Here is a 16,596-nt window from a genome sequence, read left to right as displayed (position 1 = left end):
ATTTTTATGTGTGGTTAGACATTTAGTGAGTGCTGTTGACCTTGTCAGAAGAAAAGACTTGTGAGTTACAAAACCCAACAACCTCAAGGATGCAGAACACCCTGTAACTCATAGTGTTGCTGATATTAATTGAGCTCCCTCACAATGTAACTATGAATGGCCTTTAAGGGAAAAGGAACTAATATTACATATGAAAAACATTAATCCCCTCTGATCTTTAGTATGTACAGTTTCCCTCCTGGAAGCGAGTATTACATGTGGAAATTATTATTCCCCTCTGAACTTTAATGTGTATTTTTCCCCTCTAGATATACAGAAACATATTCCATGTTACTGGCTATTCAGGTACGTGAGCTCAGTTGATAGCTACTCTCAGTCCTAAGAATTTTAAGACTGTTGTTTCCAGTGGGAATTGCTCAGTCACTTTTCACTTGATTAATACATAAAAGGTTAATGGAACCAATACTCCCACTAGGTCTTCTGTTTGAGCTTATTAGTAAGTGCAGACTGCATTTGTGGAATGTATATATGTTGGTTAAATGAAATCCGAACTTGGTAGTTTGGAAACAAAATCCCTTTGATTTAATACTTCAGTATGCTCTGATGGGAAAACCTAAGTAAAAAGAAATGTCTTGTATATATACGTAAGTTATGGTACTGGCATTCCCTGATGACGAGAACTATGCAGTTAATGGATGAAAGAGAGCACTGGATCTACACCAGGTTTCTGTTTTGCGCTGTTTCAATTCTACAGTAAGGTTAATTCAGACATTGAATAAATTGGGTTTGCCATCATCTCAGGTTTGTCATGACAGGTTGAAAAGTTGGCTGGGGCAACATGAGCCACAGTGCACTAGTGGTAAGCAGTTCATATAGCAGACATTAGTGTAGCTTTCCAAAAGAAGCAGGTTACGTTTTTGGCTATAATGCGACAAAAGTGCTACTAAATCTTGCCATGAAATAGAAATAACAGACAGTGTCACCAAATGTTACATATACGTTTGCAATGTGACCAATTCTTCATTGATACAAGTATTTAGACACTTAATAAATTACTTTAGTATATAAGTATAAATGTACACTTTCACCTTGATAGCTCATTTCTTGAACATAGAAATGATTGACCTTATGTCAAATAGGTCATTACAGTTTCATTTTATCTTGTCAAAATTACTGAAAGTAGCGGTGTTATAAAATAAGTGCTGCCAAATTTTGTAAGTCAGGGCATTGTGCCAAAATAAAGATAGAAAATCATACTGTTAGAAAGCAGGAGCTAAGATATACTGTGCTTTGTGAATTGAATTCCTATTACCAATGTCATGTCTGTCTTTTACAGTTTTTATAATTCTGCTGGCGAAGTGGACGAGACGGCATTGCAGAAAATACTGTTAAATCAGGAAAAGGTATTGTTAAGAGCAGCTGATGCAAAAATAATCAGTAAAAAGTTATATTTTAGAATGCCTTCTAACCAATCATTAATTTCTTAATTTTATATCCTGTTGTATATTTCGTAGTTTGTTTTTAAAATTGGTTGATAATTATACAGATAAAACAAAAAAGCCACAAGTGGTGAAATTTGGAAACTAATATGTTAAGTAAGCACCAAATGTGATAACTGATTTAATGTAACTTAGATGGAGTTGCTGTAGGGTGAGGAGCTTTGATTCTGTGGATAATTGGCTGTTCAGCTCAATGATATCTACAATTCTCAGTGGTGTTTGACATAGCATCGATAATATGTAGTTTCTAAATGGCACCATGCATAATAAATTGATGATGAGAGACTAACACACCATTACACATAGAGAATGGTTTAAAGGTGTTGCCAGAAATTATGCTGCCATCAATTTGTCTTTTAATTCACTTATACTTTGGGCCAAATGTCTGTGCAATCAGTCCAGGTTAGAAATGACCAGACGTTTTTGGCTGAAAGTGCCAGTCAATATAATGGTCCATGTTTGTTTGTGGCATTTTATGACATTCGTCTGTCAATAAACAGTGCCATATTCAGAGCAAATTGCACACTACAATTCAAGCAGGGTGATGTCAGCAATGCTGGACTTTTACAGTCATTACTGGTTAATACTGAACGTCACCTTTGATATCTGTAATGATGTGAGGCATTGAAAGTGTTGCTAAAATACTCACCAGTTGAGTAGATCACTTTAATTTGTGATCAGGAACTGGCAGTTGACACGCTTCACTGTAGTTTCACAATATAGTTCCTAGTGACATGCAAAGGACTGAAGTCATTTAGCTTTCACCAAGTGTGTTGTGTCTTCATAAATTTAGTCCAGTTGTAAGTTGTGTAGCTTTTTTCCTAAAACATGTAGTTAGACTGATCAGAATATTCCATTTTCTCCTTGCTAGGAAATGTCTGGATTAGTATGTCATCTACTTCAAACCACTTGGTGGTGATATCACCAATTTATTTCACACATGGTTTGAACCTGAACATGCTCCAAACATTTTGACTGGAATGCCAATTTTCACAAATGCTTTCATGTATTCTTTCAAGCTTAACCTGAGCCTACTTTCAGAGGTCTGTTGATACCAAAGAGCTAGGGTAATTTGTGACATTGAATTCATTAGTGGGATGTCATTACTAACATTCTTAGATTAATTCAATGATCAGTCTATGAGTCAGCTCCTCCTATGTTTCTGGATGCCATGCTAGTGTATGATGCTTATTGATAAGATGCCAGTGTTAAGAATGAGTGCACCCACCAGGTCTTTGTCAGCTTGATAAAATAGTGTGCCAGTGATGATTAGTTGACAATCATTACTTTTGATATATAGCTGTTTGAATTGCCCAACGACATCAATTTGTCACCTTCATACAACACAGGTGCTGTAATAATTTTGTTTAGGTCTGCTATAAGTTCTTTACTTTGTTGTCTTTAATGTTAGAGGACATAAATGCCCTGAAGAGAGTAGCAACTGTCCTTGAACTAATTGCATTGCCCTTAGATAGTCTTTGACACTTTTTTTGGGAACATTTAGATCATATTGACAAATATGAAACAGAAGAGCATCTGATTCTTGAACATCAGTTGTTGACCTGCTGATCTTGATGAGCTGGCCTGTGTAGGTTGATCCAATTTAACTTTAGGCTACACTTTTGATCCTGAAACATTTTAGTTTCATGGTAATTTGCTTTCTGGACAATTGCTATTCAGGTTCTGACCAAAACCTTCATGACATTAAGTGAATAATTCAGTGTTTTAAATCACCTGATTGTGACAAGCTTCATTCTGCGATGTCTTGTCTTGGCTGAAAAGACAATGATGTTAAGTAGCTTCATGTTTAGGGTGGATGGTGTGATCTTAAACAGGGCTTCTCAGTCACCCAAGTGATTCCCAAGCGATGTTATTGCTGTATAATGCCCAAAAATCTGGATTGACTACATGCATGTTGATGGCAATGGCTGCCAGTATTGACTGTAGTTACTGTTTTGCCACTTTACTATAGGATTTCCATTGTCACTCCTGAAAAGCACCAAATTTCACTCAAACATTACAATTGTTTGCAAGTGGATTTAAGTAGGATAGTTATTACACTGAGGCTGCCATATGCTCTGCACCTCATCTATCTTGATTAAACTATACACATAACTCTAACTAGAGATGGACTGCATCCTATTTGGTCTTTGCGACCTTCTTCAATCTTAACCCCCTCCTGCACCCTGAATCTACTGATTCTGCCTATCCCACCCTCTTTCTGTTAAAGGATATTACAAACCAGGAGCAGGAGTGAGCCATTTGGCCCCTCGAGCCTGCTCCGCCATTTATTAAGATTATGGCTGACCTGATAGTAACCTCAAATCTGCATCTCGCCTGGCCCCACTAACTATCCACCCCCTTGCTTACCAAGAATCTACCAACCTCTGCTTTAAATATATTTAAAAACTCTGCTTCCAACACCTTCTTGGGAAGAGAGTTCCAAAGACACAAAACCCTCTGAGAGAAAAATTTTCGCCTCATCTCCATTTTAAATGGGCGACCCCTTATTTTTACAAAGTGACCCCTAGTTCTAGATTCTCCCACAAGAGCCTTTAGTTTTATCCTTATTATAACCTCTAGTCTTATCTGTTGGTTTACTGTTAGATTTGTACTCTCTATCCCTTCCTGCCATGGTCTGTTTTTCATTTCCCATAATAAAATCTTTCTCTTTTGCTTTGTCTCTACTCTTTGATTTACCACATCTTCCTAGATTTGTACCCTTGCCCCCACTACTTAGTTTAAAACCCTTTCTACTTTCCTAGATGTGAGGCTCGCCAGAACACCAGTCCCAGCATGGTTCAGGTGTAGACCATCCCAATGGTATAGATCCCACTTTCCCCAGTATTGGTGCCAGTGCCTCACAAACTGGAACCCACTTCACTCACACCAGGCTTTGAGCCATGCATTCATCTCCCTAATCTATGCCAATTTGCATGTGGCTAAGGTAATAATCCAGAGATTATGACCTTTGAGGTTCTGCTTAATTTAGTGCCAAACTCCTCACACAGACTATGCAGAACCTTTTCCTTTGTCCTACCTATGTCGTTGGTACCAACACAAACCACAACGATTAGGTCCTCCCCCTGCAAGTTCCTTTCCAAACCCTGGCACCAGGCAGGTAGCATAGCCACTTGGACTCGCGCTCTTTGCTACAGAGAACAGTGTCAATCCCTCTGACTATACTGTCCCCTACTACCACTACATTCCTTGTAACTCCCCCCACTTGAATGGTTTCCTGTACCGCGGTGCCCTGGCCAGTTAGCTAAACCACCCTATAGCTCCCATTCGCATCCAAATAAGCTGAAAAAGCCTTAAGTCTGTCGGATAATTGCAAGGGCCAAGGCTCCTGCACTCCTGCCCTCTTGGTCCCCTTACCTGCCCCACTTGCAGTCACACCCTCCTGTCCCTGACCACTGACCAAATCAGAAGACTCTATCCTAAGGTATGTGACCGCCTCCTGGAATAAAGTGTCCAGGTAACTTTCCCTCTCCCTGATATGCTGCAGCGTCTGCAACTGGGCCTCCAGCTCAAAAACTCAGAGCCGAAGTTCCTGCACCAGAAGCTCCCACATCCTGCAATCACAGCACATCACTTGCCCTGCCATCTCCAATATGTGTTTATTAATTAATAATTGCTAATTAATTATAATTAATAAAGCCTACACCCCCCAATAGGTTTCGGCGCTGCCAATAAAATTTACACTACTGATAAAACATCATAGTACTTACAATATTGATAAAACTAATCATATCGCATACTGGTTTACCTGCTCCTTCCGCTGCACCAAAGTGAAAATCAAATACTGGAGGCTGAAAAAGAGTAGAAGAAATAAAAACATCTCCTCCCCACCTTCACTGAACTCCCCACTCAGCACACTTTACTTCTTGCAGTAAACCTTACCTAAAGCACCTCTTTCCCCCTATGCACCGAATTCCAACTTTGAACCAAATTCCCAAATATACTCACTCTGTCTCACTCAGGCCGAAGTCTCCCTTCACTGACCATGCGCCTCCTACTTGTTATATGATTACACGTTGCAGTTGTATCTTTCTGTGATGCATGGCAATGTGTTTGTGTCTGCATTAATGTTTTCCGCATCTTGATTCTGCGATGGGATTTGACTGAGATGGGCCATTTTTCATTTACAATGACCACCCCTGTATTCTTTATGCACTGGGAATCTAAGCATCATCTTCATTGGTGAATTTCATCACCAATTACCTTTGCTATTTTATTTCAGGATTTCAGGATTCATGGTAGTGGTGGGGCAAGTTTGTGTTCAAATGCTTGTTTAGAGTCACAACTGAGATTCAGACAGTTAGTGGGGACAAATCTGCGATTCTTGAGCAGTGGATATGGTTGGAGGTTCCATTATTCCCAAATATCCAATACCCCTTCCAACCCTTAAAGTTGGAGAAAAATTATCTATTATGTAGGATATTTTAGTTTTCTGTGACAAATTTTAACTTCATTGGAAGTTTTGGGGATGCTTTCTCCTCTAAATCTTCTTGCAACATCACCCTCTCACCAACTCCCCTCCCCACCACCACCTACCACAAGTAGGAAAAAGGGAATAATTTCAAATCTAGCTTTGATCCTGCCTGGACTAATGGATGTGATTCTTCTGTTTTTTAACAATGGGAGTCATTTGTTTCAAAATAGCTCTTAGTTGGCATGGGTTCAAAGTACAAGTCAGTCCACATTGTGGCACTAATTGGCAGTTAAACTCTGAAGTGCTCAGGATGCATTTAAGATACCTTGTTATAATTGAGCAGAAGAGTTTTACTTCATACCAGAAGCTGTATCTGACTTGTGCCCAATATTGCAATTTGGTGCCCAAAGTGGGAAAGTGTTACCTTTTTAGCTTTGATATAAAATTAGTCAAGAATAATGTTTAAAATTTTGAAGGAATTTCATTATAACCAAGGTTTGCTACACCATTTGTTTTAAAGAAAACACAGCGTCCACAAGTGAATGGTGGCTGTTAGAGTTTTAATTGAGATTGTTGCATTGTACTATGTAATGTGCACATAGATAGTTAACTGCTGTGTGACATACGCTTGTTTGGTTAATTGCTGTGTATGTGTGCAGACAGTTAATGGCTGGACAGCGTGCATGGAGGTAGTTAACGACTGACATGCGTATAGGTTGTTGACTATCAGGTGACTTGTGTGTAGTTATCCACTGGGCGATGAGTGTTGCAGATAGTTAACTGCTGGGTAACGTTTCGTTATTGACTGAGCAATAGTATTAACAGCTTATTTGGTAAAAGACTTAAATTTCAAAAATGATATTGCTGTTCCACACTTTCCCACCTTTTTCAACCTGGGTCTAGATCTAAATCTACTTGTACTTTTTCCCCCCTTAGAATGTTATTGGTTGGTATAAGTTCAGACGTAACACAAATCAGACCATGACATTCCGAGAACGTCTCCTTCACAGGACCCTTCAGAAGCATCTGAAAAACCAACAGCTGGTGTTCTTTCTCTTTACTAGCAAGTTAAGCAGAGAGAATGGTTCCACGCACAGTCTGGAGTATACGCTGTATAAACCGCAGGAAAGGTGAGCAGTGCCCAGTTTTTTTTTTCAAATAATTTTGGCAGCCGGTGCAAGTTTGGGAAATGTAGCAAAAATGAAACATTTTATAACCCATTTTTAATAATTTTAAAGCTTTACATTTATGTTCTTTTCAATTTAGTTTTATTCAACGAATACCTATATCCATAACCAATCTAGGAATGTCCGAGCAACAAGACTACAAAACATCTTCTGGACCAAGTACTGCTGGAGGCTATTGTCGAGCGATGAAGAAGCACAGGTAGAAAACACAGCTGATCTTGTCCTGTGTGCTGTGTTAACTGACACTTAACTGTGGAATATGACCCTGCCACTTCAGGGTTTTGTTTGGGGGAGGTGGGAAAGGGTGGCAGGGAGCTTTAATAGCACTTCTGCTTGGTAATGGGATTAAGCCCTGCCTTAACTAGTAAATAATATAATGTCAGCACCTGTCAAGTGACCTTAATAAATGACGCAATTTTTCCTTCGTGCTTAAGATCAAATTATGGACTGATGCAGAGCTGTGTGCTTTTTTGGATATAGTTTGCCTTGCAATGGTTTGTCCAGAATGCACTGAACAGCTAGAATTTCAGCAATTCTAAGTTTTTTTTTAAAAAATGCTTTTGAATTGAGAAATGAAACTTCGTTCACTGCACACTGCTTTGGAAGTCTTCAATTGACAGTGTCTCTTCAGTCTGTTGAGTTAGTCGATTTGGAAATGATGTGGCCACCTTGGGAAGTGCAACAGTTCGGTTTCTTAAAGAAGCCTTATCCTTACAACTAGGGATCAAAAACCAGTTGTCAGGATTTCACAAGCAAGCTAATATTTTTGGAGTACATTATCCTGTTCAGCATAAATTAGGTTATACAAAGTAAGCAAGCAAAATGTCCTAAGGCTGGTGAATTAAATACCTAGAAAAATGCAATGGCTCATTTTAGGACATTCATGTTTGTGCTATTTTGAAATTGAATAAAATGTTTATGAAATAATGTGGTTCTATAACATGTCAGTTCTGGCAGGAACTGGCAGTGCAAAATAAGGAACAAATGTCTTGAGTGTCCATGTGCTGTTGAACAAAGATTGAATCCTTGAAGAAGCTTGGAAATGATAAATGTTTGAAACAGTATCAGTTCAGGAAACTAGGGCAACGTAGTATGTTTGTACTGCCTGAAACACAATTGTAAAGGGCATTTGGTCTTGAGTCAGCACTGTTTGGTCTGCAGTGTCATTAGTGAACCAGAAATTGTTTTGCTGCCACCTACTGGATGTGGCCTGTTCTGACATTTTAAAATTTGGGTTTATTGAATAGCTTTGTTTGATAAGCTTGGGATATGACAAGTTGCTGTAGCTTTAAGTCAGATTGCATGAGAAATATTTTTGCTATAGACGCACATCAGTTTGGAAATTAATCAAGGAAAGTAAGATTTTCATAGTGTTAGCAGGCCTTCGCTTCTGGCCGATCTAGCTAAGTTGAATCTCTTATTGCTAGTTATTTTATACTTTATCTATTTTACTGATAAACTAAGATCCATAATGCAGGGCATCCCATGATTAAAAGGAATAAAAGATTAGGTAAATCAGAAAGCATTGATTAGATGACACCGAGCATAAATTTTTTAAAACTTAGGGACCTTGGCAGATGTCACGCAGTTTGAAAATCTGCAAAAATATGTCAAGACTGTTCTATATGCAGTATATGCTCACAAGCCATCTGTCTAGTGGTTTAAATGTATACCACCCGCATAAGGAGCAACTGAGGTGGAAAGATTAGGTAGCACCTCAGTTTATTCCCAGCAATTTTCATAGGTATTTGTGGAAATCTGAGTATTGTCAGAATTTATGCATTACTGAACTGTGTATTTATGAAAAGGGTAATATAAAGAAACATATGGTGGAAAGGAGCTTGCAAAAGGCTTGTAATTGGCACAAATTATCAAAACAGGTTGCAACTCAGACATTTGAGCCAAGTTCAGCATGATGTGATGTGCATTTGGAAAGAATGTGACACAGACCAAAAGATGAGGAGAAATGGAAATTGGTCAGAGCATGGTGGAATAGCTTTCAGAATGTAGGCTTTGAGTCTGTGTCCAATTTAGTTTCCATTCCTTCACTTTAGTTTGGCAGCTGATTAATAATAGTCACCAACTGTTCATTTGAATCTTTCTCCACCCCACCCCCACACCTTCCTTTTTGTTCTTTATTTGGGTTTAATTTCAGAAATTATGATTTTCCCAAGAGGTGTACGAAGGCTGCAGATCTTGTAGTCACACAATCATTTAAAGGTGAGATTCATATGCTGTAGAAATTCTTTAAGTCTGCAATAATTGGCCTAGATAGAATTGAGTTAACTTTAATTATCCGAATGGTTAGAAACCATTACTTGCCTAGATAGCTTAAAGTAGTTTGTTTTCTATTATTAAATTGTCAGCGCATGACTGCAATTGAAGATAACATAGCACAGTATTGAACTTACAGGAAAAATAATTTGACAGCATTCATACATTTTAATGTTTAAATTCTCAATTGTACTGAGCATCAATAAGGAAACTCTGGCTACATAAATGACAGTGGAGTTATTTGAGTTACAATTGGGGCAATTCTCCCTCAGATGTTCCTTGCATGTGTTTAATGGTTAATGGCGAAAGCAATTCATTTGAGGGACCCAGGTACAGAAGTGTCAGTCATACCACTCAAGTTGCCTGAACCCCAGAATAATTTACATCTCTCCACCCTCTAGAAATGATGGACAATAGTGTCACCAAATTTTGGCCTTGCATACATTATCCACAATATGCCAAACATGAGAATGAAGACAAGAACAATACAAACAACAAAAGGAATATTCCATTGCCTTATTAACTAACATAGGACGATGATACATGCATAAAAGAAGCCATGCAATGGGGATATGTTTCCTGAAAGGATTTGTCCTGTAAAAACTCTGTTGGATCAATGGGGTGTGGATAATTGAGATTCTCATTATAGTAACTGCATTGTTAAAATAAATTGTTGAATTCGTGTTATATTTTGACAGACATTCCATTGATTAACCCAGTGATTTCATTGGAGATGATTCACAGGAAAGATAAATTAAGAACGAGAGTTGAGTCTTGACCTTAGTTGATGCCTGAGTGCCCCAGGAACCGAGATGGATTTGATGGGTGTCACATTTTGAACCTTTTGGCTATTTGGCTTAAAAGGAATTTCAGGTTACATTAGGTTATGTTCTTCAGTTAAGTTCAGCTCAACAATGTTTTAAATAGCATTTCCGGATATGAATTCGGACCATAGACTGGGACTAGATGAAGTGGCTAGCAAAGTTGTATTCCAAACATTTTCAATCATTTCAGTTTGACACAGTGGCGTTCATGAGTGCATTCTAGAGACATTTGCACATAATATTTAGAATGCCTTCCATTTGTTGAGGTCAGGCTTTCCAGAAAATGTATTGCTATGATCTTTTACCACAGTGGCTGTTTTGATTGGCAGCTCAATCAACCAATTCTTGTGCAGAGTGATGGGGAAGGTGGACAGAGATTATGGTTTTGGCCTTCACACATTCTCACTGTAAAATCTGCAATAGGGTGAGAGTTTAAAACAGGGGGGCAGGAACCCCTCAGGTTAGTTCAATTAGTGCTTGCAAAATGAGGCTAGGGCTATGCCAAAGCCTATGTTTGTGTGAATTATTTTTAATGTTACAAGGTGCAACTGGAAATTTAATTTCACTGGAGAGTATATTCTGTTCAGTCATGAATATAAGTTACACCAGTGTGCTTGTTTACAATTCGCCATGTCTAAATGCTCATCAACCATCTGCTAGCAGATGGATGAATTGCCCTTCAGTGAATTGCAAGATGGTGCATGGTCTTGTTGTTACAGTCCAGGGTCACACGTTTAATCATGTGATTGGATATTGAGCAGTAAAATTATTCTCAAAATCATGGGAATATGAGGTCCATTTGTGGGAGTGATCAGTGACACTGAACCCAAGACAATATCTAGTGTCGTCCTGAAATGTGCAACTGTTGGGCATTTGGATTGATCAAGATAAACAGAGTTTTAAACAGTAAGGAAATCAAGGGTCATGGGGAAAAGGCAAGAAAGTGGAGTTAAGGATTATCAGATCAACCATGATCTCATTGAATGGCAGAGCAGACTCGATGAACTGAATGGCCTACTTCTGCTCCTATGTCTTATGGTAAAACATTTCCCTCGGTTGCGAGGGGGTAGTCAGGGTTGGGTACATTGTTTGTTCTTTAGGCCCCTCTTTCATTAGTAAAATATCACTCTTCCTTCAGAGTCTAGCATTGAAAGATTTATGAAACATACATTTTTGAAATGTGGAGATGAATAGATGGATAGGAGAAATTGTAATTTGCAATGAATGTAACTTGTTTTTTTTTAACCCTCTCACAGACTTGTGTTTTTTGATCAAGAAGGGTCCTTAAAAGAGGTTCAGAGAATTAAAGGCGTGTTTGGTACACTGCAGGAAGAATTGAAGGTAACTGGGGACATAAATCGTAGACTTGTTGAACTAGATTGTTCCAACAACAGTAGCAGCTGTGAGGCTGGTTGTAAATGCTGGTGCTTTTTACTTATCCAAATGTTGTTTTCCAGTAAATTGATAACTTGTTTTAAATTCTGTTATTCCTTTTACAATATGCAGTATAATTATTTAAAATATATCTACCAAATATAAACAGCTTTTTTATGTTCCATATTCAATGTGAATTGTATGGTGATTAGAATGTATTTCTTCAATGTATAAAAGAGATGTTCAATCTCTGTCCTTCCCAATCTTTTGAAATGCACTCACCATGCCAAGACAACTGTCCTATGATATTTGATAGCTTTTCTGTATCTAAATCTGGTTTTAAAAAAGTAGGATAAGAGTGACGTCTGTCATATTGTTCAGAGGTAGTTATCTTGGGTGATTGAAGTGTATCAGCATACACCAAAAAAAAATCAAAGCCATAAAGATGCAAACAATGGCTCCCCGATGGCTCAGCTGATTTAGAAACAGGAGTGCAGGCTACTCAACCCCTCGAGCCTCTTCCTCCACTCAGTGAGATCAAGGCGGATTTCTATCCTTTTTCCATCCAGCCGCCTGACTCCATATCCTGTATTGCTTTTTGTAGTTGAGAGCTCCACACCTCTACCACCATTTGCATAAAGAAATATTTCAACTACTCTCTTGAATGGCCTGGCTCTGATTTTAAAGATATGGCCCCTTGTCCTAGGCTCGCCCATCAGCCCCATGGATAAGGAAATTTCCAGGTTTGCTCTCCAGACCACGCTGGGTTAGCCAGTCTTAGCTTTGGCAGTTGTTGACGTGCTACCCTTGACTACATTCACCTCTGCCTAGGGAGAAAAATTGGCAGGGGGGCAGTGAGGGCATGGTGAAATAAATAATATCCGTCTATCAAAAGGCACAAAGATAGGTCGTAAAACAATTCTCAGCAGGGACGGGGGGGGATACCCTGAGAAACAAGCTTTCTGCAAATCCCTTACAAAGAACCTGCTGTGCTCTTCAAAATCACTTCCAGCTTTCCTCTACTGCTTAGCAACTTTGGATATCCAGGCATGGTAGGATAGAAAGCAACATACAGGATCACTAATCCACTACCTCTTTATTTGAAGGTGACTTCCCATTTTAGGGTGAACACTTCTGCTTTTTTCCTGGACATCATGGCAGGAAATGAGTTGGCAGAAGTGATCAGGGAGCTAACATAATGGGTCTCCTGGCCTGTTTTGTCCAACCGACTACCATCTAAAAATCAACCAGGGTGACATTGTAAAACTAGACCATAAGGGAAAATCAGAACACTACATTTAACTCCTGCAGCCAGCTAAAATATGGAAGTGTGGGAGGATCTGCCCTCTCAGTAAATCTAATGCACCTTGAAAAATGTCTCATTAAAATGTAGGGGCCGAATTTACTTGGTCACTCCAGTGGACTCCCATCATAACTCCAGTGGCGCAACCAGAAATTCCGTATCAGTCAGGATATGCCCCTGCTTGCTCTAACTAAGCCGGTACAGAGCTGGTGTTGGAAGTTCCAACATCCTTGGCTTTAATGTCATTGGGTGCAAACATGCACAAAATCAGTTGAGCTGTGCCAAGCACAAGAAGGAAGCAGTGTGCACCACCAGGGGCAAATCAAATTGGATTTTGAAGATTAAAATGAATTTTTAAGAAAATATTTAGAAGAGGGCTGAAGAAGTGCTTCTCAGAAGAAGGGAGATACACCTTCATAGCAGCCAAGTGCTGGCAATGCTGCCTCCTTCAAGCATGTCACTCAGTACCAGCCATTATGCCTCTAATTTAAAATCCTAGCTGTGTCTCCTTTCCTCCCTCCAAGATGCCTTCCCATGCCCTCTCTGACAACATGGTACCCATTGTGGAACTGGCATCGGATGGGGGCAGAGGGCAGGGAGGTACAAATTTCATGGCCTCTTATTGACTGCCAATTCTGAGAATGTCAGTGCTGGAGGGCAACAGCTTGTGCAATCCTGGCACAATTGTTGGGAATGTGACCTGGGGATTTGCCGGTTAACTGAATTGAAAAGAAAACAGACATCAGTGAAAATTATCCCAATCTGAAGAAGAGGCCTGAGTGCATAATTATTACAGGATCTGAAACAAGCATGATTCTTTGGAGCCGCAATGAGGAGCGTTTGGCTAACAAAGAGCCCAAGGTGATTCTGCAGATAAAATATTTGAACGTTACTCAGTTGGATATGTACTTGTTTCATGTTGTAATTACACGTGGCAAGTGTTAAAACTTAAAAAAAAATCTTACATTGGCTAGTATAAAGTTCTTTTCACTGAGTTTGTTACAGGCTAACTGTGTATTCTTTAATTCTCTTCAACCTGGCACTTCCCCAACAGGTTTCACTCCTCTTGTGTTACTCCTTATCCCTTCCCCCTCCATTCCTTCACCCGTGAACCCTCCGCCTTTTCTGTTCTCCCTTTCTCCATCTACATACACCCCAAGTAGTACTGTGGAAATGCAAGTTCTTGAGGGAATTGCACGATCTCTCTTTTTTACACTTTTGGGGTTGTATTTTCCAAGCATGGTATATTCTGTGTATGGGACTTAACTAAATGCAGTAAAGTTGATCTTTATTGGGGAGATTCTGAAATGAAGCAAGCAGGAAAAATATTAACATCTGAATTGTCTTTTGTTCAAATTGTTAAATTTGTTTATTACCATGCAAAGATTCCACTGTTTAATACATGAAAGATTGTTATTTTTAATAGTTTGCTGTCCAAAATATCTGACCTGTGCCTCTTGTATAAATTTTGGTATTCCTGTGTAGTCATGTTGCACTGTTTGAAACTAACTGACCATTAATTGTTAACAGTATTGCAAATGTAGTATTTTACAATTCATTCCATTTCTCAAAACTGGAAAATAGTTGGTGCATTAGAAGCAGTAATCCCATCAAAAAATTCCATTGAACATCAAACATCTCAAGTTTCTTCCATGAATTTATTTGCTTTTTGAATTAGGTTATTTTTACTCCATATTGAATTATCTACAATTAAATTATGCTGGTTCTAGAAATGGACATTCTGTTGGCTCAGTTTGTTAGAAACATCAACTGTTGTGCATTAGAATGTAGATTTCCTCCAACCTCCAAAATCGGATGAAGTATCAGCTTCACCTGTTCAGGTCTATGTGGTGCCAAGCAGACGTGAACAGGTTTCCCACACGAGTATGATTCACCATGGGCTGCAGGAGCCCACCTCCTTAGTGACTGTTCATAAATTGGGATTGATGAAAGATTGGGAGCAGATTTTCAGGTCACTGCCCTCGTCTGGTTCTCTAGCAAAATTGTGAGCAATCTTGAACAAGAACCAAGGGGGAGATGGGGAGAATTTTTTATGTAGTGAATTGTTATGATCAGAACTGCACTGCCTGAAAGAGTGGAGGAAGTAAATTCAATATTAACTTTCAGAAGGAAATTGGATATATAATTGAAAAGGAAAATTTTGAACGGCTATTGGGAAACAGGTGAGACTAATTAGATAGCTCTTTCAAAGAGCTGGTATATAGGCACAATGGACCGAATGGTCTCCTGTTCTGCAAAATTCTCAATTTTACTTGTATCTAGAAGTGAAAAGCAGTATGTTAGATTGGCTGGAGGCCTATCAACATACAGGGCATTGTCTTAATTCATAATGGGCATCCAAAACTGAACATAGTACTCAAACTGCTCCAGCTGTTACGAACAAGCTTGTTTGGGACACTAAATTTGCGCCTAGATCTCCATGACGGGTGATTAGGAAGTAGAGGAGTTCTAGACATATAGAGTTCTAGACTTTAGCAGAACAATATGGTAAAGAGTCAAATACAAGCAGTGAGACAATTATAAACCAATTAGAGCCAATAAGAAAGAGACTCTGATACCACTCGCCTCACCACTCATGATATATACCAATATATTTGCACGGTGTGATCAATAATGTAAGACATTTGAAATGGTACTTTTGCTTTAGTTCAAGAACTTTCAATATATACAGATAATAAATTCCACATTTTCATTACTTTAATCCCACCTTGTCATAGACCACTTGTTTAAAGGTAGAAGAAAGTGAACGCTCAGTGGAACGTTTGCTAACTGATGTACGAAGACTCAGGGAAACGGTATCTGAGAAGAAAAGGCTGCGCACACTGATTCCAGGTAGGATCTGAGAGTACTGGGATAAATATCCCAGCGCATTCTACTTTTTAAAAATAGAATTAGAAGTTAAGTTAATGATAGACCTTGGTGGTTTCAAAAAGAAGTTTAGTTTCTGCTTCAGGATTCTCATCATAAACTTAAATTCAGTCCAAGACAATGTACCCAGAACAGGAGTAAGGCCGTGTATCCAGATTATAGCTCAAGCACTAGAATTTCATGTAATAAAAATAGACAGTGCTGGAAATACTCAAGAAGCCTGGCAGCATCTGTGGGAATAGAAACAGAGTTAACATTTCGAATTGAATACGACTCCTCTTCAGAACTGAAGGGTAGAAATATGATGGATTTTATGCTGTCAAACAGGAGGGGGAAAAGAACAAAAGGGAAGGTCTAGGCTAGGGAGATGGCAGGAGAAATTAAATGACAAAGATGCTATGCAACAAAAGGCAAAAAGAGTGGTAATGGTTTTAGTAAAGAAACAAATGTTTGTTCAGAGTGAATGTAAATGCCAGAATAATGGACAACTCTGTCCAAGTCGAAAAACATGAAAAGCAAGATTCAAACTGGCATATCGCAAAAAAACAGATAAAAATTGGGGACAGAGTTCATGGTCTGAAATTGCTCATCTCAGTGCTGAGTTCACAAAGCTATAAAGTGCCTTTGCTCTTGTTGAAGAAAATTTAAAAGTTAATAAGTATTGCAGTTTTTCAAACACGGTAATGACCTTCATATGAGCTGCCCATTAAGATATCGTAGCATATCATAGGATAGCTATGCATCAGATGCGGGGGAGGTGATGGCGTAGTGATATTGTCACTCGACTAGTAATCCATAAACCAGGGTAATG

The 16,596-nt window shown here is 38.9% G+C and overlaps 1 protein-coding gene across 2 annotated transcripts in view; it reads left to right on the top strand.

Annotated features, from left to right (window-relative positions):
- Positions 1-16,596, top strand: part of abraxas1 (abraxas 1, BRCA1 A complex subunit) — a 108,682-nt gene that overhangs the window by 84,365 nt on the left and 7,721 nt on the right. For both annotated transcript variants that reach the window (XM_041187170.1, XM_041187160.1), the window contains 6 exons: positions 309-345; positions 1,337-1,403; positions 6,871-7,064; positions 7,201-7,320; positions 11,476-11,560; positions 15,635-15,749. In XM_041187170.1, coding sequence (XP_041043104.1) covers positions 309-345; positions 1,337-1,403; positions 6,871-7,064; positions 7,201-7,320; positions 11,476-11,560; positions 15,635-15,749 — 618 coding nt within the window. The remainder of the gene's footprint in view (positions 1-308; positions 346-1,336; positions 1,404-6,870; positions 7,065-7,200; positions 7,321-11,475; positions 11,561-15,634; positions 15,750-16,596) is intronic.

The sequence above is a fragment of the Carcharodon carcharias genome, chromosome 1, assembly GCF_017639515.1.
Source record: "Carcharodon carcharias isolate sCarCar2 chromosome 1, sCarCar2.pri, whole genome shotgun sequence".
In the NCBI taxonomy this organism is placed as follows: domain Eukaryota; kingdom Metazoa; phylum Chordata; class Chondrichthyes; order Lamniformes; family Lamnidae; genus Carcharodon; species Carcharodon carcharias.
Note: the sequence above shows the minus strand (reverse complement) of the source record. Positions and strands in the feature narration are given on the sequence as shown.